Consider the following 22,113-nt stretch of genomic DNA (forward strand, 5'->3'; position numbering starts at 1 on the left):
GGCGCTACTCGACATAAAATGTTTATTTAACGTCGCAACATTACCTGCACGGGATCAGTCTCCGTCCCGGCACTCACTTCCAATCTATCAGGAAATTTCAGTTCAATTTCTCCTAAATACACTACTGGCCATCAAAATTGCTACACCACGAAGATGACTTGCTACAGACGCAAAATTTAACCGACAGGAAGAAGATGCTGTGATATGCAAATGTTTAGCTCTTCGGAGCATTCACACAAGGTTGGCACCGGTGGCGACACCTACAAAGTGCTGACATGAGGAAAGTTTCGAAACGATTTCTCATACACAAACAGCAGTTGACCAGCGTTGCCTGGTGAAACGTTGTTGTAATGCCTCGTGTATGGAGGAGAAATGCGTACCAATACGTTTCCGACTTTGATAAAGGTCGGATTGTAGCCTATCGCGATTGCGGTTTATCGTATCGCGACATTGATGCTCGCGTTGGTGGAGATCCAATGACTGTTAGCAGCATATGGAATCGGAGGGTACAGGAGGTTAATAAGGAACATTGTGCTGGATCCCAACGGCCTCGTATTACTAGCAGGCCGAGATGACAGGCGTCTTATCCGCATGGCTGTAACGGATCGTGCAGCCACGTCTCGATCCCTGAGTCAACAGATGGGGACGTTTGCAGGACAACAACCATCTGCACTAACAGTTCGACGACGTTTGCAGCAGCGTGAACTATCAGCTCGGAAACCATGGCTGCGGTTACCCTTGACGCTGCATCACAGACAGGAGCGCCTGCGATGGTGTACTCAACGACGAACCTGGGTGCACGAATGGCAAAACGTTATTTTTATCGGATGAATCCAGGTTCTGTTTACAGCATCATGATGGTCGCATCAGTGTTTGGCGACATCGGGGTGAACGCACATTGGAAGCGTGTATTCGTCAACGCCATACTGGCATATCACCCGGCGTGATGGTATGGGGTGCCATTGGATACACGTCTCGGTCACCTCTTGTTCACATTGACGGCACTTTGAACAGTGGACGTTACATTTCAGATGTGTTACGACCCGTGGCTCTACCCTTCATTCGATCTCTGCAAAACCCTACATTTCGGCAGGATGATGTACGACCGCATGTTGCATGTCCTGTACGGGCCTTTCTGGATACAGAAAACGTTCGACTGCTGCTCTGACCACCACATTCTCCAGATCTCTCACCAATTGAAAACGTCTGGTCAATGGTGGGCGAGCAACTGGCTAATCACAGTACGCCGGTCACTATTCTTGACGAACTGTGGTATCGTATTGAAGCTGCATGGGCAGCTGTACCTGTACACGCCATGCAAGCTCTGTTTGACTCAATACCGAGGCGTATCAAGGCCGTTATTACGGCCAGAGGTGGTTTTTCTGGGTACTGATTTTTCAGGATGTATGCACCCCAATTGCGCGAAAATGTAATCACATGTCAGTTCTAGTATAATATATTTTTCCAATGAATACCCGTTTATCATCTGCATTCCTTCTTGGTGTAGCAATTTTAATGGCCAGTAGTGTAGAATCCAACTCATTTTTCGCGTCAGCGTCTCGTACACTGCGTGAAATTTTCTCGCGCAGTGCTTTCAGCAACGCGTTTAGTGGCCTGGACAGTGGCTAGACAGACGGTGGTCTCCCCTGGCGCAGTGTCCTGCCCGCTGCCAGACGTGTCTCATTACGGCGAGTAACGTACGGGAAGAGTGGGAGAGGTGCCGGCGGCCGGCGTGGCGTTAAGCCGGCTGCGCGGTGGCGCGGCGTGACCCAGATGCGCGCGCTTCCTGTGTATGCAGCTCATAACGCGCGCCGGCCGGGTTATTACCTGCCGGACCGGCGCGGCTGCAGCCACTGCGCAGCGGCGGAGACCGAGCCACGCCACCGACTGCCACGCCGCGCCTCGCCATGCCACGCCGCCTGCTGCTCGTCGTGCTCGCAGGTCTGTGCCGCGGCACGCTACAGATACACCTGTCCCTTTTACGTCGCCTCACCAAATCCTCTCATTCATCACGCGTTAATCCCTCTCGTCTCGTGCCACGTCGCATTTAACGGATCGCCTCACCGTGAACCACTTGTCCTCACCATGTGTATGTGGTGTTTCCGTGACGATGGACAAGCTTTGAGGGATTATGGAGACTCACAAATGAATCAGTCTATCATAAAGAACCCTGGGTCCGGACAAGACTGAGTCGATAATCACGAAGCCAAACAGGTTGTAGAGTAAGTTTCCCAACGAAAAACGAGAACCTCAGAATCGTTGTGTGTACGACGTAACAAACTGATTTGCTTACGACACTACAGTGCACTGGAAAGCGACGTCTTTGAGCGACTGTAGGAGGTTCCCTCGCCAGACCAAAAAGTTTCGAGAGTGGATTAATAAAAATAATAGACAAGTTAAGATGGTGGTTTTAATACATCATGTGTGTTCACAACACACAGAACTTTCATAAAACGATGTGAAACTGTCAAAAACGCCCTTTCCTGACATATCGTTCAACTCGCGCGTCACGTTGGCTTGAATTTCGGTTATGCTGTCTTGATCTTTCATGTGATTTTCTACACTTTCTCATTTTGTGGTAGTTCGTATTGATAACACAAGGTCTTTTATTCAGAAAAGAATTGTCCCTCGTGTTGATAACACAAGGTCTACTCAGCGGTGCTGGCTGGGGTGGCCGTGCGGTTCTAGGCGCTACAGTCTGGAACCTCGCGACCGCTACGGTCGCAGGTTCGAATCCTGCCTCGGGCATGAATGTGTGTGATGTCCTTAGGTTAGTTAGGTTTAAGTAGTTCTAAGTTCTAGGGGACTGATGACCTCAGAAGTTTAGTCTCATAGTGCTCAGAGCCATTTTGAAGTACTCACCGGTGAAGGTTTATTCAGAAAAGAATCATCCCTCTTTTGCATTTCAGTCAAGTCGCGACAGGCGTTCAGGCGTCGTTATTTTTTTCCTGTAGTCAAGTTGCGCGGGAGAGACATTGCACACACTTTGCTCTACTTCAAAACGTCACGAATGACTGGAACATTTGATTGAGAGATCTTTTTGTTCCATTACAATTAGCTACGCACAGACTTTGACACACTACGGTAGCACTTACATTACTTAAGGAGGCCTGCTCATAGCTGACCGGATGGATACACATCGGTTGTTTACAATTTTATTTCCACATAAAACGTTCTTTACCCACCAGGAGTAAAACCAGTCTCGGAACTATTTGGACGGACGGTGCATGTAATGACTTGGATAGAATTTCTGTTTGGTGTGATGAATGACTGCTTGCTCTAAACGAGGAAAAACTTAAGCTAATACAGATGAGTAACATAAACAATGTCCTACGTTTCGAATACAAAATTAGTGGTAAGCTGTTTGTCAGTCACGTCCATTAAATAACTAGGCGCAACGTTGCAAAGCGATAGGAAATTGAACGAGAATGTAAGGTCGTTTGTAAGGAACGCTAATGATAGACTTCGGTTTATTGGGAGAATTTTGGGAAAGTGTACCTCATTTATAAACATAGCATGGAGCAGAACTTGTACGACGCATTCTAGCGTACTGTTTGAGTGTTCTGCATCCCAACCAAGACAATCCAGAAACAATCGAAGCAGTTCAGAGACGTGCTACTAGATTTGTTACCGGCGGTATCGATCAACGCGCGAGCATTACGTAAATGTTACGTGAACTCAAATAGGAAGCCCTAGAGCGAAGACGATCTTTTCGCTTAGTGCTAATTAGAAAGTTTAGAGGACCGGCATCTGCGATAGAGTGCAGAAAGATCATCTACCACCAAGTACATCTCACTTAAGGACCACGAAGACAAGATAAGAGAAATCAAGGCTTGTGCTGAAGCACATTTGACAGTCGTTTTTCCTTTGCCCCATCTGAGAGTGGAACAGGAAAGTGAATAACATACAGGGTACGTGGTATCCTCCCTTATTCACTGTGTGTTCGCTTGCGGAGTATGTATGTAGATCTAAAGACAGACATTAGTTGCTAACATTACAGAGCGCGCAAATTCGACCAGCATGTAGGAGCACACAATGATTCGTAGCGACAAAAAGCTCCAATAATGCTCTGCAGAAGACTTGATAACGAGTACTTATTTTCTTCTAACATTAGATCTCACTTCTCGCGTGTTCTACTGTGTCAGACGTTTCCTGAAAACTAGACAAAATGATGAAGTCTTGTTTCGCACTTAACTCTTCTACCTGATCTGACACCATTAGACTTCTTCTTATAACATCGTTATGTACGAGATGCGTGTTGGTACTGAAGAAGAAACATTCGACAGAATGTTCGTGCCAGTGATAGTTTCAAATAATACGGATGTAAGGCAAATCTTTACACATAGATGTCACGCCTGCACAGAAGGTGGGGCACGTTTTGTTTTAAACAACTTCTGTGCACTCAAGCTTTTAAGATAAGTAAAATGATTACAAAATATGTGATTCACTTGATTTTTATTATCTTCAGACCACCAGTGGTAAATCTGATTATTTACTGTCGCTTATAGCTCCCGATTCATTCGTTTCCAGACGAGGGTTCCCTGAATCAAATTGTTAGTTTTTTTGTCCCCCTCATCCTGAAAGTTTGGATCATCATGGAAAGATCCTGCATTGAGCATCACGTTCTTTCAAGAACTGACCATGTAAGCTTCCCGAATTGAGTGAGTCTGAATCCTCCATGACAGCAGATGAAATTTAAATTTCGTGGTTCGATTGTATGAGCTGCGCGTAGCAATCTTTTGCTGGAGTGTTACTGTTCTGTAGACGACCAAACTACAGACCTCCGTCATTGCGACTGTTCTGCTAACAAGCAATCAGCCGTCCTCCATGATACGCAAACAATCGAGGCATCCGATTAGAGTCACGCCTTGGGCATGGATGTGAATCTGTAACGCTCCTTTACCGTATAAATCCTGTGTGTTCACTGGCGCAGAATTTATTAAGTTCTTTGGAACTTCATGTGAGAATGTGACAAAAGTCTTAGGATAGCGATATTCACATATATAGATGGCGGTAGTAACGCGTTCACAGGGTATAAAAGTGCACTGCATTGATAGAGCTGTCGTTTGTACTCAGGTGGTTCATGTGAAAAGGTTGCTGACGAGATTATAGCCACACGACGGAAATTAACAGACTTTGAACTCGGAGTGGTAGTTGGAGCTAGGCGGATGGGACATTCCATTTCGAAAATCGTTAGGGAATTGAATATTCCGAGATCCATAGTGTCAAAAGTGTCGAGAATACCATATTTCAGGCATTACCTCTCACCACGGACAACACAGTGGCCGATGGCCTTCATTTAATTGCCGAGAGCAGTGGCGTTTGTGCAGAGTTGTCAGTGCTAACAGAAAATCAAAATTGCGTGAAATAACCACAGAAGTCAATGTGGGAAGAGCGACTAAAGTATCCAGATGGACAGTACGGCGAAATTTGGCATCAGCGGGATATGGCAGCAGATGATCGACGAAAATGCCTTTGTTGACAGCACGACATCCTCTCCTGGATCTTATGACTATATCGGCTGGACCCTAGACGACTGGAAAACCTCAGTCTGGTCAGATGAGTCCCGATTCTTGTTGGTAGAGCTGATGGAAGGGTTCGAGTGTGGCACAGTCCCCACGAAGACATGGACCTAGGTTGTCAGCTGGGCAGTGTACAATCTGGTGGTGGTTCCATAATAGTGTGGGCTGTGTTTACATGGAATGGACTGGGTTCTCTGTTCAACCTGAACCGATCATTGACAGTAAATGCTTAAGTTCGGCTACTAGGACACCATTCACTGTATTCACGGACTTCATAAATTCAAACAACGATGTCATGTCACTGGGTCACAGTTGTTCGCGACTGTATTGAAGAACAATCTGGACAATTCGTGCGAATGATTTGGCCACTCAGAACACCCAACATGAATACCATGTGACATTTCTGACACACAATTGAGAGTTCAGTTCGTGCACAACATCCTGCAGCGGCAACACTTTCACACTTACGAACCGCTATAGAGACAGCATGTCTCAGTATTTCTGCAGGGGACTTCCAAAGCCTTGTTGAGTCCATGTAACGTCGAATTTCTGCACTACGCCGCACTAAAGTAGGTCCGACACGATATTAGGAGGTTACTCGTTACTTCTGTCACCTTACTGTAGAGTACAAATGAAGAATGGGAGATAATATGTTTTAACATGTAGCGATAGGCCAAAATAACTATAAAAATGTAGTATGCGCTATACTACCCAGACGTATGAAGGATGTGAAGAAAAAATTAGTCTCTCCCAGAGCACATGACGCTAATACCGTATATAACCGCCAGTAACCTTGATAATGATTTCAATTTGGTGACGAAGAGAGTCGACAAGTCTTATCATGTGTGCCGCATCTAGCTGAAGCTGGTACTTAGATCCTTTAGAGCCACAAAATTTAAGAGATGTTGAACATTACGTTTCACTCGCTGCTAGAAAGTGACACAGACCTTTTCTGTGGGGTTGAGACCAGGTTATTTACTGGGCAAATCGCGTGTTCCTGAAGCCAGGAACATCTGCGTGCAGCTCAGAGAATGCGACTGTTATAATCCCGAAAGATGGAAGTGTCCTCAGGATACTAGTTCTAAAGATGTAGAAGTAAGGACAGCACGTGTTCACTGAATATTTTAAATAAAATTGTGGTTCATTTTCACGGTCACCTGAATGAATGGGCCCATATCGTGATAGATAACAGCATCATAACACACATAAACATCTCTAGCCTGGTCTATATCCTATGCAGACTGCTGACTAAACCCCTCATTGGGACATTGGTGCACTGGATGCCTTCTACAGGCAGTTACTGTGCAGTTTCGGTGTTGTTTGGCCCGCTGAAGATTTGCAGCTTTACACGCCACTGTAAACAGCCTTTTGAGGGCTATTTTACCCCAAAAATCCACTGAATACTGTCATCTTCACAATGTTCGCCCGGAAGCTGGTTGAGATGGACCTATATTCACTGACAACGACTGTTGTCCGGTTTGAAACTGATTATCATTGACAAGGTGTGGCACTATTATCCAGTTACTGTCGGTTAAATTCTTTTTACGGTTACTGTCCTTATGGCGCGTGACATGGCTGTGAGTGGTACACGATTCCATGTGGAAGCGCTGGGCAGTCTGTACTGGACACAAACATATCTTAATTTTACAGTGTGGGCCGGCTGGGATGGCCGAGCGGTTCTAGGCGCTACAGTCTGGAACCGCGCGACCGCTACGGTCGCAGGTTCGAATCCTGCCTCGGGCATGGATGTGTGTGATGTCCTTAGGTTAGTTAGGTTTAATTAGTTCTAAGTTCTAGGGGACTGATGGCCTCAGAAGTTAAGTCCCATAGTGCTCAGAGCCATTTTTTACGGTGTGGTCATGGGCACTGTCACACTCGATGGCTCCTTTCTGGCAATGTCAAGTCTCCAAATCGACCACTCTTACGGCGCTCATTGCATGCAAAGGACTGCCATGTATACATTACTAAACTGCCTTAATTTACGTCAGCGATGGAGTGGCTCTACGTTATCTACAGTGCTCCAAAGTGACCAGCATGCTCTTTTCAGAGGTTGCCAAATATGTTGATGAGAGAGATTACGTAACGTGATCACATGTAACTGGAGGAGCGTTCAATAAGTAATGTAACACTTTTTTTCTTAGCCAGTTTCGGTTGAAAATATGCGGAATTTGTTGTGGGATATCGTGGAATATTCCCACGTCAGCCACTATAGTTTCATGAAGTTTAAATCGGTGGCGGCACTATACGTACCCTTCAATCCGACGTCTGTAACGGAGATGCATTTCAATCAGAGAGCGGTCTTTAAGTTTCTTGTGATAGAAAACCAGACCATCACAGATATTCATAGGCGCTTGCAGAATGCCTACGGAGCCCTGACAGTGAACAAAAGCATGGGGAGTCGTTGGAAGAGGCGTCTGTCATTATCATTGCAGTAAGATTGCGCATACCAGTCCGATCTCCCGCGTGCCGGCCGGCGGCACTCAGCTGTAACTCCAGAAATGCTGGAACGTGAGGACACTCTCATTCGAGGTGATCGACGGATCAGAATCACACACCTCGCTGCACAACTGGACGTCCCCTTTGGTGGCGCTGTCACAGTCTTCCACCAGTGGGGTACTCAGAGGTGTGTGTACCCGCTGGGATCTTCACCGCCTAACAGAAGATTGCTTGCTCGTTACGGGGCTGCTCGTAAGTACGTGGATGACGGGGAGGATACTGATGCAGCAAGATGTTGGCTCCAACGTCGACCAATAGACTGGTACCATACTGACATAGACGCACTCCCAGTAAGGTGGCGTAAGGCTGTTGCACTGGACAAAGATTGTGTTGAAAAATAGGATTTTGTTGCCAAAAGAGTGAGGAATAATGTAATGTATTGGAATTCTGAATAAAACTAATCTACTTTCAGAAAAAAAGTGATGCATTACTTATTGAACGCCCTTCATAGTATACCGGAATGACAAGTATGCTGAACAGGCAGCATGGTACCTTTTGATTAATAACAGTCGCTTTCTTTTAGCGAAAAGATTAACTGGAAACCACAAGTAATGTTACGTCCTATTCGAATTATTTCGTAAAAAAATCATTATCCCATTAAAAATAGGGTTAAGTTAAAACCATAACGCAGAACAGTCGCACTATCACTTAAGATATTTCGATAACTTGGAACGTTGAGGAAACATTAGGAAGATCTACGTTATGTCGGTCTCAGTGTTTTTAGAACGGAAGAAGACGAATCTTAATTCAGTATAATATAGTGGGTCACTGGACTTCTATTTCGAATTCAGTATCAATTAGTGGGTCACATGGGCTACTATTACGAACATTACGATTCATTTCCACAAGTGATCTTGGAACAGATCGTAAAGAAGAAGCATGTGAAAGTGTGTGTCCGTATCGTGTAGATAGTAGTGCTGACTCCTCGACTGTTATCTACATTTATAGGAATGGCAGCAAAGGAGAAATGGAACCCGATGCCAACGTACAGCCTATTACTTTCCAGCAGCAACAATGTATCAACGAGCTTGCCGTCCCAAACCGCGTAACGTGCACTCACTAGGAGATGATGCGAGATTTAAACGACTGCTGCACGTCTGTTAATAAAATCCTGTTCGATATCGGACAGTGTCATCCTGATGAAGACCGCTGCAAAGATGTCGACATATCGGTTTCATCTTATTGTTGTTTTTAATATACCTAATGTTACTACTTAAACCCAACAATAATTTTCGAGTATTGGTGGTCTCCGCTATGGTGGTGAGATTACTACTTAAAGACATGCACTAGTAAATTGAAACAATCGAGAACTCGAAGACATGGGACTAGCATTGGCAGTTCATCAGGCTCCAAAGCTCCTGCCAAACCCCATTCATAAGCTTTTTGTTCTTCTAACGGAAACACGTCTTGCTGCTGTTTTTTACGACATCCAACGAACTGACACACGGCTTTCGTGTTTGCTCTCCCAAAAAATATATGTCAGATTTCTAAACTGTCGTTCACTGACAAAATACGAACTTTAAGACCTTCTTATAGGATCTGAAACACAATAAGGAATTGTTCATGAGAAGAGTTGAGCTTTTGGGTGTACAGTGGTAAACAATAGCGATCTTCATACTGCGGGAAACTTAACTGAGCAGCTGATTTCTGCAATAATTAAAAATAGCAGAGAACATGGCATATTCTCAAAGTCTGCTTACAGATGGTGGTGCTACATAAGGAGGGGGCGTTCCAATATTCATATGATACATTAGTTCTTAAGTTTTAGAATAAATAATTTCAGGTAAGCTGCAAATAGTTTAATCCGTATTTTTTTAAAACACAAAACTATTCAGTCACACATATGTACAAAGCAAGTACAAAGTCCAGTTTAGTGACACACATCAAGAACATCGAAGCTGCAATATGGATAAAACAAGAAATCAAGAACAAGCTACGTGACAACTAAGAATTGAGCGAAAAACTGTATGTAGCTCACTTTCACCTAAGTAATAGTTTAATTTACAGGTGACGTAATAAATCTGCTTAACATAGGTCTGTAGTACAACATGGACCTAAAACTTCACAACACATCCATTGAACACGTAATAGCTACAACGAAAGATGCCATCGATATGGCAAAACTTCCAAGAAGAAAATACAATGAACTGACAGTAAAAGTTGCAAAAGTAAAGAAAAACAATACTAATTAAACTATTTGCAGTTTACCTGTTATTGTTCATTATAACATGTCGTATTATGACGTATTCTACGCTGTGGGCCCGGTTGAAAAGAAAATATTAGCACCTAATTTAATAACCGATAGTTGACGATGAATATAAGCAAATGATCGGAAACTGGCAGTACTTACTGAAATTCTGAGACATTATTTGCTTACAAATTCATCAGCAAATAAATAGCTGGTCGCGCCAGTCAAAGTTGCAAATATTTAATTAATTCGATGTGCGAATAACCGAATAAATGTCTGTTTGCTCTCTTAATTAAAGAAGGTAAATATAACTAAGGAGAAGGACCCCGTAGTTTGTTGTTAGTCTTCACCGAAAGTCATAGCATGAAAACGTAGTCTTCCCTCCACAAACACAAGTACCAGAAAGTCTTTTCAGTGACAGATAATGTACCTCAGCTCAGTTTCATGTTACGTACACTATAAGTGATGAGTTCGGAATATGAAACATACGTGCTTATATAATTTACATTGGCATGATTCGGTCTATTCGTATTAATATTCTGTATTAAACAGCAACATAATACAAAACCTTGAGATGTATTCCAGTCTGCAACAGAAGCGTCGAGTTTGACCACAGGCGCAAGGCCACTGATATATCTCGACCGCTCTCAAACTGCATTGTTTCGTAAATATAGTTTCTGGTGGTAATGTACTCATAATAAGATACACGTACGGTTTTGGTTTGTAATAAAGTAGTTTGAATCTTTTCTTATCCATAATTACAGACGATTTCATACCGTCTCGTAAAAAGCCTATTGCTCTTTGGTGTCATGTATCAACTTATTCTGTGGAGACATTTCATTTATTCAGTACGGTTTTCCGATTGTTTCTATGAGTATCTATTCTTTATTTACCGCTTCTTTTCGCCTGGGACGCTGGTTGCTGATCCTGGCATTTCATCAAGTACTGATGAAAACCTCCTCAGAACCCCAGCAAGGATCTGTTAGTTCTGTTCTTATTTGGTTGACTTCTTCATTTTTTGTATTATTCTGTTTTTGCCCTTGTTTTGTGTTTGTTAATTCCTTTTAGCTATTTTCTTTACCCTGTGCTTCGTTTTCTGCGTATACGTGCTATATCTTGCCCTCATTATGTCCGTGGCGTCTACGCTACCCGTGAACTAGGCGTCTTAATGCACGTTTAGATGATTTTAGGTGGATATGGAAATTTGTATTTAGGTTAGCAAAATTCTATGTTGGCCTTCTAGACATCCTGACCTGATTGGTTTAATTTTTGCGTTTCTGTAAACCATGTTGTTAGTAGCTCTGAAGTTCATTTTCCTTGCTATTCTTGATATTCTGTTGTAATTATTTTTTGAGCGTTGGGCGGCCTATAGGCATACTAAGGTGGGCCGGCAAATGTTATGCTGATGTACACAATATTGTCGTTTTTTCCTCCATTTGTTCTGCCTCATAGCATTCGAAGTAGGTTTAGTCTTATTTTCGCTTTTGTTTTTATATATACGGTGTGCGTTTGTCTAGGGTGATCCCTAAGTGTCTCGGAGTATCCTTTGCAGTGACTTCCTCCATAATTTTTGTTTCCTTCTTTGGGTTTTTGTATCGGATTTCATGATTTGTCTTGTGTTTAAATAGTATTAATAGCGTTTTCGTTATATAAAGTTTCATTTTCCATTTGCTGATCCAGTGTTTCAAATGGCTTAATCCTGACTTTGCTGGTTTGTTTCCTCTGTCGTTGGTGGGTGACACCAATAAGCAGTGTCGTCGGCGTAAAGCTTTGGTCCTTCATTAACTTATTTGGGCCTTGTATGTCTGACGTGAAAGGCTACACAGCAGAGCCACGAGGGGTAGCCGCGTGGTCTCAGGAGTCTTGTCACGGTCCGCGCGGCTCCCCCCCGTCGGAGGTTCGAGTCCTCCCTCGAGCAAGAGTGTGTGTGTCGTCCTTAGCGTAAGTTAGTTTAACTTAGATTAGGTAGTGTGTAAGCTTAGCGACCGATGATCTCAGCAGTTAGGTCCCATAAGACCTTACTACAAATTTCCAAAATAGCAAGGAAAGAAGTTGGCCCCCTGTTGTTCACCTGACTCTGGCCGGAAGGGTTCGATTGGGATTCATTAATGACTGTTCTGGAGGAGAGCTGTCTATAATATTCGACAAGAGTGCCACACCGTGTCGAACGCCCTTTCAATGTGTAAGAAAAGTGCAGATGTACAGTCCTGACTATTGAGACCTCTAGTCACGCCACTACAAAATGGCACTATTGGGTCGACGGTTGACTGGTGCTTGCGGAATCCCGCTTGCCAGTCTGGCATGATGTTCGTTTTTTCGGCGAATATCGTGAGTCTGTCGTTGATGATCTTCTCAAAATAGGCCGATATGATCGTGGATCATTAGGTAGCTTGCGTGGTTTTGGTAGTGTGATATTTTTAGCCTGCTTTCACTGTTCTGGGATGAAGCTTAACTTTGACTGATAGTCTTTATAGGCTTGTGACGATATTGTTCTCTCGATACTTGGGGGATTAAGTGCCGCTTTATGCCATATACTCCTGGCACACTGTTCTTCGCTTTTAGTATGGCTTCTTCTATTTCTGCACTTGTTATGTCGGCTCTGAGAGCTGAATTTTTCGGTGGTATCTCTGTAAGTTTTTATCTCTCTTGGCCTTCTTTATTCAAGGTGTATTACATCTTTGAAAAGAAGGGAACAATTTATGCTTTTTTATGTTTGGGCCTACTCATTGATTAAAACTATGATGTGCAGTAGGTTCTAGTCTACATTGAATCTCAGTTTATTTGGCGTAGAAATGGAAGTTGTTGCTGGTATGAGTGCAGAGTGTCATTAAATCGAAGAGGATACTGCGAAATGTTCTGAAGTTGGTTGTTCTCACACACCTGGAGTATCACATTCTGTGTTTGAACTATAGAGGTCACTTTCAGTTAGCGATACATTTATTACTCCCATACTAAATTATTCGTGTAATTTGTATGCTGTTCTCTTTTTGTTTACAAACTAGTTGAGAAACACCCACTGTTCTTGGTCTTTATTTTGATTTGTTTCTAGCAACATTCCAGAGCGCTTGAAAATATTCTGCAACATGATGAAAATTAAAATTCAAGAAAATCGTAAGAAATATTAGTACTGCACATTCAAAAATACTTTCTAATGCTCACTAATACTCTTAAATCCAATAAAGTGTTCTGCAATACAGACATTCGAAACAACGTAAACCCTACCCTGCCACTCTCTTTTTCGTTCCTTTGTAGAACACTGTGGACGTCCCAAAACATTCATAGATATTCGAGAACGTTAAGGAGAACTCTATGGAACCCTATTGGAGTATTGCAGACGATTCTAAAACATTCATGAACCTAGGAAACATTAAAGAATACTCCAGGATATTCTAGAACACTGTGGAGCGCAGTAGAACATTCGAAGAGAATACTTTAGATCATTAGAAAGCATTCGTTATCATAGAATAACATTCGTCAAGGCTCGAGAACATTAGATTAATCTCCAATTCATTCTTTTGAAATATACATTGACGATAAAGAGACGAAATATGCCCTCGTGATCACCACAATATGATATCGGCCACTTCAAACACTCTCATCTCCATGACCACAAGCACTATTCAAGGCGCTGCAAATATTACGGAAATGAAAACTACTATTTATGTGCGGTTTTTGCAGAATGGATTGATAGTCATTGGCTCGTACTGTTAGCCAAGCAAAAGATTGTAATAGTACTTAGAAAGTGTATTTTTTGTGCAAAATATACTTTTTAAGTGGAACAGTGCCTATTGACCTTAAAAAACTAAAAGTAGGGAAAATTAAAATGTCGGTGATGTTTGTTGCAGTAGTCTGGTGCTAGTCGTTTACGAGACAGTATTTTGTATGTTTGCACAAAAAATACACTTTCTAAGTATTATTACAATCAGTTGATGGGCTAAAAATACGAGTCCCTGAATACCAATCCATTTTGTCATCGATAGCCCTTTCCATTTCCGCAGAATCTGCGGTGCAAGTTTTAGGTGATTCACCCTGTACATAATATATGTAGGCTATCAAATGTAACCAACATTGACACATGCTCTCGGTTCATGAGTCACTGCGGAGAGGTTTGAAATTTGATGCAGAACATTGTCACAGGGAATGGTGATCAGAACTTCTTCACATCTTGTGGGCCAAATATTGGCCATGAAAATTTGCCACCATCAGGATTCAAACTAACTTACCTTCGAGTCGACCGCTACTGAATACGCATGTGTTTGCGACCAAGGCTACAGATTTAGATTATTTGTTAGCCGTTGACCACACGCAGTGGAATGGGCTTTAGACTGAGGCTGGTGGTACTCTTAAACAGTTGTACTCGTATTTAATTTACTAAATGAAAACTCTGCTTTACCTTCACTTTATTTCACACTTACTTAAGTTATTCTGTTACAATATTTGCTTACGAACTAGTCTCAAATTCGGAAATCATAAGTAATAAAACGCCTAGACCCAGAATCGAACGCTTTAACTCGAGAAATCGAACACAAAACTCCATCCACTGTTCTAACAACGAAGCACTTCTCGCAAGTGTGATTACACTATTGTCAAGTTGCCTTCATATGACGTCCGTTTTCTACCGAAAATATGCGAGGGATGATATGTTGTAAACAACGTTTTTGTGCATTTAGTATCCAAGGAATTGCGTTGTGGCGTCCGAGTGCTCGAATTTTGGTTCACCCTGCATAAATTCTTTGGTTTCCCACTCTACGACAAGCTACTTGTACCTGAACGTTATAGAGATTTTAAATGCTACTCATATTGGAAATCGCAGTCTTTTGAATTGAAACAGAAGTTCGGTAGATATGAGCGGAATCATTTGTATAAATGTTGTTTTTTCTTTATCATTTTCTGACATTATTTTTGCTTCAGTTATATTGTTTGATAAGTGTTTCACGGTCATAATTTTTCCTTTAAAAGTTTTGGCTAATCTAAATTTGTCAACAAAATAATTAGTGAGCTATTTTTAATCTTAAAACATGCAAAGGCATTCCTGACAGATGCACTCAACTCAAAAATTCGTTGGGAGAATTAACAGTTTCGAAGGCACCAACCATTGAATCAATTGATCTACATATTCTTTTTCTTGCCAGGCATATTATTTTGAATTTTGAACTATTTTTTCAACTGCTTCATTTCTTACTGCTAAAATGGCTCTTTCAGATACCCGATTTAAATCTGTGTAATTTTGAATGAGCTTCGAATAAACTTTATCTAATGATTCATCTGGACTGCAGACAAAGTTACACAGGTCATTTGTAAGTTCAGTTTGGCTAGTTACATAGCCAACAGGGTGAGTGCATTCACCAGTCTGTAAGAGTTTTCTGGCAAAATATCTCGCTTATTCATCAATGGAAAGTCGGACTCTCATATTTGTTCTTAATTGTATTTTATTCATTCGAGGTGAAAAAAATGATTACTTAAAACATGCATTCATGTCACTTGCTGGAGTTGGTTTTGGAATAATTGGAAGCGTCTGCCGAAAACCCCCAGAAATTATAACTGATGCGCTTCCCACTAACCCTGTATTACCTCAGATATCTTGTGCTGTTCTGTCTCATGGTTCATCTCAGATGAAATGAAATGATCGTATGGCATTATTGGCTGAGATACACCACCAGAGGTTGTTCGGTAGCCTAGTGCAAGTCTTTCTATTTGACGCCACTACGGCGACTAGCGCGTCGAAGGGGATGAAACACTGATGAGGACAACGCAACACCCACTCCCTGAGCGGATAAAATCTCTGACCTGTGGTGGAGAGTCGAACCTGAGCCTCACCTGTTTGTGTTTTATAAGGGCATTGATTCATTATTGCTGCGTCTCTTGTGTAAAGACGTACCCATCGTTTCGACGTTTTCGGGAACTAAATAAGTTTACTGTAAAAAAAAATGGCCAAAAATTAAATATACACATCTCCTCCTGGTGTCGAAGAGTCTCTGATAGGACTTCTAGCGAATGTGAAAGTCACGTGTCGCTAAAACTAAGATCATTTTGTTTTTATATGATTAAAATCATGAAAGAAGGTTGTATACATGGAAGAACCCTGGAGATACTAAAAGGTATCAGATAGATTATATAATGGTAAGACAGAGATTTAGGAACCAAGTTTTAAATTGTAAGACATTTCCAGGGGCAGATGTGGACTCTGACCACAATCTATTGGTTATGACATGTAGATTAAAACTGAAGAAACTGCAAAAAGGTGGGAATTTAAGGAGATGGGACCTGGATAAACTGAAAGAACCAGAGGTTGTACAGAGTTTCAGGGAGAGCACAAGAGAACAATTGACAGGAATGGGGGAAAGAAATACAGTAGAAGAAGAATGGGTAGCTTTGAGGGATGAAGTAGTGAAGGCAGCAGACGATCAAGTAGGTAAAAAGACGAGGGCTAGTAGCAATCCTTGGGTAACTGATGAAAGGAGAAAATATAAAAATGCAGTAAATGAAGCAGGCAAAAAGGAATACAAACGTCTCAAAAATGAGATCGACAGGAAGTGCAAAATGGCTAAGGAGGGATGGCTAGAGGACAAATGTAAAGATGTAGAGGCTTATCTCACTAGGGGTAAGATAGATACTGCCTACAGGAAAATTAAAGAGATCTTTGGAAATATGACAACCACTTGTATGAACATCAAGAGCTCAGATGGAAACCCAGTTCTAAGCAAAGAAGGGAAAGCAGAAAGGTGGAAGGAGTATATAGAGGGTCTATACAAGGGCGATGTACTTGAGGACAATATTATGGAAATGGAAGAGGATGTAGATGAAAATGAAATGGGAGATACGATACTGCGTGAAGAGTTTGACAAAGCACTGAAAGACCTGAGTCGAAACAAGGCCCCGGGAGTAGACAACATTCCATTGGAACTACTGACGGCCTTGGGAGAGCCAGTCCTGACAAAACTCTACCATCTGGTGAGCAAGATGTATGAGACAGGCGAAATACCCTCAGACTTCAAGAAGAATATAATAATTCCAATCCCAAAGAAAGCAGGTGTTGACAGATGTGAAAATTACCAAACAATCAGTTTAATAAGCCACAGCTGCAAAATACTAACACGAATTCTTTACAGACGAATGGAAAAACTGGTAGAAGCCGACCTCGGCGAAGATCAGTTTGGATTCGGTAGAAATACTGGAACACGTGAGGCAATACTGACCTTACGACTTATCTTAGAAGAAAGATTAAGGAAAGGCAAACCTACGTTTCTAGCATTTGCAGACTTAGAGAAAGCTTTTGACAATGTTGACTGGAATACTCTCTTTCAAATTCTAAAGGTGGCAGGGGTAAAATACAGGGAACGAAAGGCTATTTACAATTTGTACAGAAACCAGATGGCAGTTATAAGAATCGAGGGACATGAAAGGGAAGCAGTGATTGGGAAGGGAGTAAGACTGGGTTGTAGCCTCTCCCCGATGTTATTCAATCTGTATATTGAGCAAGCAGTAAAGGAAACAAAATAAAAATTTGGAGTAGGTATTAAAATCCATGGAGAAGAAATAAAAACCTTGAGGTTCGCCGATGACATTGTAATTCTGTCAGAGACAGCAAAGGACTTGGAAGAGCAGTTGAATGGAATGGATAGCGTCTTGAAAGGAGGATATAAGATGAACATCAACAAAAACAAAACGAGGATAATGGAATGTAGTCGAATTAAGTCGGGTGATGCTGAGGGAATTAGATTAGGAAATGAGAAACTTAAAGTAGTAAAAGAGTTTTGCTATTTGGGGAGCAAAATAACTGATGATGGTCGAAGTAGAGAAGATATAAAATGTAGATTGGCAATGGCAAGGAAAGCGTTTCTGAAGAAGAGAAATTTGTTAACATCGAGTATAGATTTAAGTGTCAGGAAGTCATTTCTGAAAGTATTTGTATGGAGTGTTGCCATGTATGGAAGTGAAACATGGATGATAAATAGTTTGGACAAGAAGAGAATAGAAGCTTTCGAAATGTGGTGCTACAGAAGAATACTGAAGTTTAGATGGGTAGATCACATAACTAATGAGGAAGTATTGAATAGGATTGGGGAGAAGAGAAGTTTGTGGCACAGCTTGACCAGAAGAAGGGATCGGTTGGTAGGACATGTTCTGAGGCATCAAGGGATCACCAATTTAGTATTGGAGGGCAGCGTGGAGGGTAAAAATCGTAGAGGGAGACCAAGAGATGAATACACGAAGCAGATTCAGAAGGATGTGGGTTGCAGTAGGTACTGGGAGATGAAGAAGCTTGCACAGGATAGAATAGCATGGAGAGCTGCATCAAACCAGTCTCAGGACTGAAGACCACAACAACAACTTGATTAACATAATTTAAAACACGGAAAGAAACGTAATAACTGAAGTTAAAACGTATAATACGAAAAAATTAATAAGAAAAACCTGTCTCTGTGAATATGAAGAGAGACGTAATTTTTTCTGGTTTATGTTCTTGCTGTGAAATCTTAATTCCTGATTCAGTGTAATCTTTTTATCTTAGAATTACTTCTAGGAATCTGGAAAAGTTATTCATAAAAGTTCTTGTTGTTGCAAGTAGATGGAGTTGGGATGCAACATATACACAGAACTCATACTTACTTTTGGTAGCGTCTGATATTAAGTAACGGCGTGAATGTCTCTTCAGCGTGTTAACGGAATTCAGTTGTGCGTTAGGATACGGAACTGAGTCTGGAAACAAAAAGTCATCAGGAGTAATGTACATTATGTGTTCAAAAGTATCCGGACACCCAAGAAAACGCACGTTAGGTGCATTATATTCTCACATACTGCCAGGTACTCCATATCAGTGACCTCAGTAGTCATTAGACATCGTGAGAAAGCAGAATGGGGCGCTCCGCGAAACTCACGGACTTCGAACGTGGTCAGATGATTGGATGTCACTTACGTCATACGTCTGTACGCGGGATTTCCACACTCCTAAACACCCCTAGGTCCACTGTTTCCGATGTGATAGTGAAGTGGAAACGTGAAGGGACACGTACAGCACAAAAGCGTACAGGCCAGTGGTGTTAGGGTGTGGTCGTATTTTTCATGGAGGGGGCTTGCACCCTTGTTGTTTTGTGTGGCACTATCACAGCACAGGCCTAACTGATGTTTTAAGTACCTTCTTGCTTCCCACTGTTGAAGAGCAATTTGTCGATGGCGACTGCATCTTTCAACACGATGGAGTACCTGTTCGTAATGCACGGCCTGTGGCGGAGTCGTTACACGACGATAACATCCCTGTAATGGACTGGCATGCACTTAGTCCTGCTGGAACGCCGACTTCGTGCCAGGCCTCACCGATACCTCTCCTCAGTGCAGCACTCCGTGAAGAAAGGGCCGCCATTTTCCAAGAAACCTTCCAGCATCTGATTGAACATATGCCTGCTAGAGTGTAAACTGTCATCAAGGCTAAGGGTGGGCCAACACCATACTGCATTCCAGCAGTACCGTTGGTGGGCACCACGAACTTGTAAGTCATTTTATGCCAGGTGTCCGGATACTTTGGTCACATAGTGTAATTCGGGGAAGTTCTTGTGATGGTTGCCATCGTTTGTCGAATGAGAGTCCAGACATCTTCAACACTGGTGTACATGTTCTTCATCAACTATTAAGTTGTACGTTACGCACAGTGGTCAGTCCACCACGTGCATGGTCTGAAGCTTTGATTTGGTATTTTTCTGTTCACTACTCGGTACCAAGTTGCTTTCACTATCGTTGGCAGTTCACGGAATTGTATATTCTTTCAGAGTACTGGCCACCTGTAGTTTGGGTATTTTTGTTCGATAATGTTCCTGTTCTTGTTTTCCATCAGCTGCCTATAAACTGTCTTCACCGTCGCGAGCTCCTTTTCTGGGATGTTTGACTTCATGTCACTTACCTCAATTAAAAAGGTTTTGAGGTTGAACAGTTCATTCGGAGTATGTTGTACATTAATGGGAGGTTGCAGACTGGTCGGCGCTATTTCATTTAACACGCGTGCTGTTAAACTGTTCGGCTGGGTTCTCCGCTGTTTGTATGTGTTACTGACATGTAACACTAGTGACTTGTTTTTAACACCTATTATGTTTAAACATAATCTTAGCAATAATACTTGACTTCAAATACATATTTTCGTGTGATAAAATGGCCTAAATCTGACATGATTCGCTTCAGCGTCTCTTGCGATATCGCCAACACTTATCCAGCACAATTTATATTTGACGTTATTTAGGCGTTTGCTAAGGCTACTTTCTTTATTTCATGAAGTTTCCCGATAGAGTGCGTCTGTAAAAAGTCACGCATTCTCGCAGGAAGATCTGTAGTTAACAGCGATCGTGTGCCTTATGCTCCTTCTGTATTAAAACCCTAGGCATTTCATTTTAGAGAGTGGTATCAGCTGGCCGTGGTGCAGAGATATGCCGCGTCCTGTATTGGTAATACAAAACTTCCTTTTATTCAGCTTCACTACTGAGGCAAGTTCGTCTTTATCATTTATCTGAAGACCTTCGTGATCTTCCGCGCATAGGCATTAAAAACGATCTTGTGTCCATTGATGGTTAAGCCTCGTAAACATTAGGCCAATGTGGCAAGTAAAGGTTCAATGATGATCTCAAATAGTGCCATCGATATCGGAAAACCCTCTCCCAACGAGCTGTTTATTTTAATGTCCTTAGTCAGCTGGCCATTAATCATTAGTGTTGTAACTCCTTTACTGAGAATTTCACGTGTTAAGTTAGTAAACTGTGGTGGAAATCCCCATAACATATTAGTGGTTAACTCTGTCGAATGTCTTTGCAAAATCAAGTGATATTAAAGCACACTTGATCTTGCAAGCATCTGTTGTAGCAATGACACCTCTGTGCTCACATAAGTTGTGAATGACCTTTCTGTCAGTACTGGAGCTCGTCTGGTACCGACCGATAACTGTGTGCCCCAGTGTTTTAAGTCCTTGGGAAATAATTTGTGCCATGATTTTACAGTCACTGTTTCGTAAAGCAAGCGGTCTAAAATCATCAATAAAATTGCTTCTTTGGTGTTTAGGGATCAAAACACAGTGATGCCTGCCATGAAATCTTTAGAACATTAAAATTCGGTTACAGTAATTCATTATACATACATAATAACTTAGGTTTCAATTGTTCTTCGAAAACAGTAAAATTCTGCCTTGAGACCGTCGGGTTCTGGTGATTTATTTTTAGGGGCATGACAGAACGTATTCACGTTACATATCATCAATTTCCTGCAAGAGGTTTTCGACTTCAGCAGCACTTAATCGTATTTAGAAGTTTTGTAGTAATTCTTGCTGTATTCCACAGTCGGCATGTATTACCGCCAGCAGCTCTTCCACGTGTTTATGGATTGAGGTTTGGATTTCGTTTCCCTTCAGACGCGTGGTGACATCACTTACCTTGATGTGTGTTATGATTTTCCTCTTCCCTCTTGTAATTTAAAGGACTGCGTCAAACATAGTTCTTCTTGCTCTGTCACATTCTGCGGCCTAGACCTTATTTTATAGTCTTCTGACTGCTACCTCTTGAGTTCCAAAAAGTTTTGCTTTATTTTTTTCATCTGTAAGTAATTTTCTATTACCGAGTCATCTAATTTGCCTGGGGCAAGTAAAATAAAATTCAGTTGTATTCTTTTGCCACGAATAATGTTCTCTTGCGTGAGTTCGAAACGTTTTCGTTGTTTTTGGTTTGGCATGTTTTAGCCACCATTCGGTTACCGAGCTGTATTGTGCAGCTTTCTTTCCCTATTCGCTCCACATATTGAAATCTTAAATAGGATTTCTATTTCAGCTTCGGATTCTGCGTGAAAAATACGAAACTTTTGTATGTAACGCTTCTGCCGTTGCGCCATAGATCTCACTAACCCTTTCTCTGCAGGTTTTTAATGATTTCTTATCACGGT

The 22,113-nt window shown here is 42.0% G+C and overlaps 1 protein-coding gene across 1 annotated transcript in view; it reads left to right on the forward strand.

Annotated features, from left to right (window-relative positions):
* The first annotated feature begins 1,846 nt into the window (after positions 1 to 1,846).
* LOC124595881 (agrin-like) overlaps positions 1,847 to 22,113 on the forward strand; it is a 279,110-nt gene continuing 258,843 nt past the window's right edge. The window contains exon 1 of the mRNA XM_047134792.1: positions 1,847 to 1,941. Within this exon, the coding sequence (XP_046990748.1) occupies positions 1,908 to 1,941 (34 nt within the window). The 5' untranslated portion in view covers positions 1,847 to 1,907. The remainder of the gene's footprint in view (positions 1,942 to 22,113) is intronic.

This window comes from Schistocerca americana, chromosome 1, assembly GCF_021461395.2.
Source record: "Schistocerca americana isolate TAMUIC-IGC-003095 chromosome 1, iqSchAmer2.1, whole genome shotgun sequence".
NCBI lineage: Eukaryota > Metazoa > Arthropoda > Insecta > Orthoptera > Acrididae > Schistocerca > Schistocerca americana.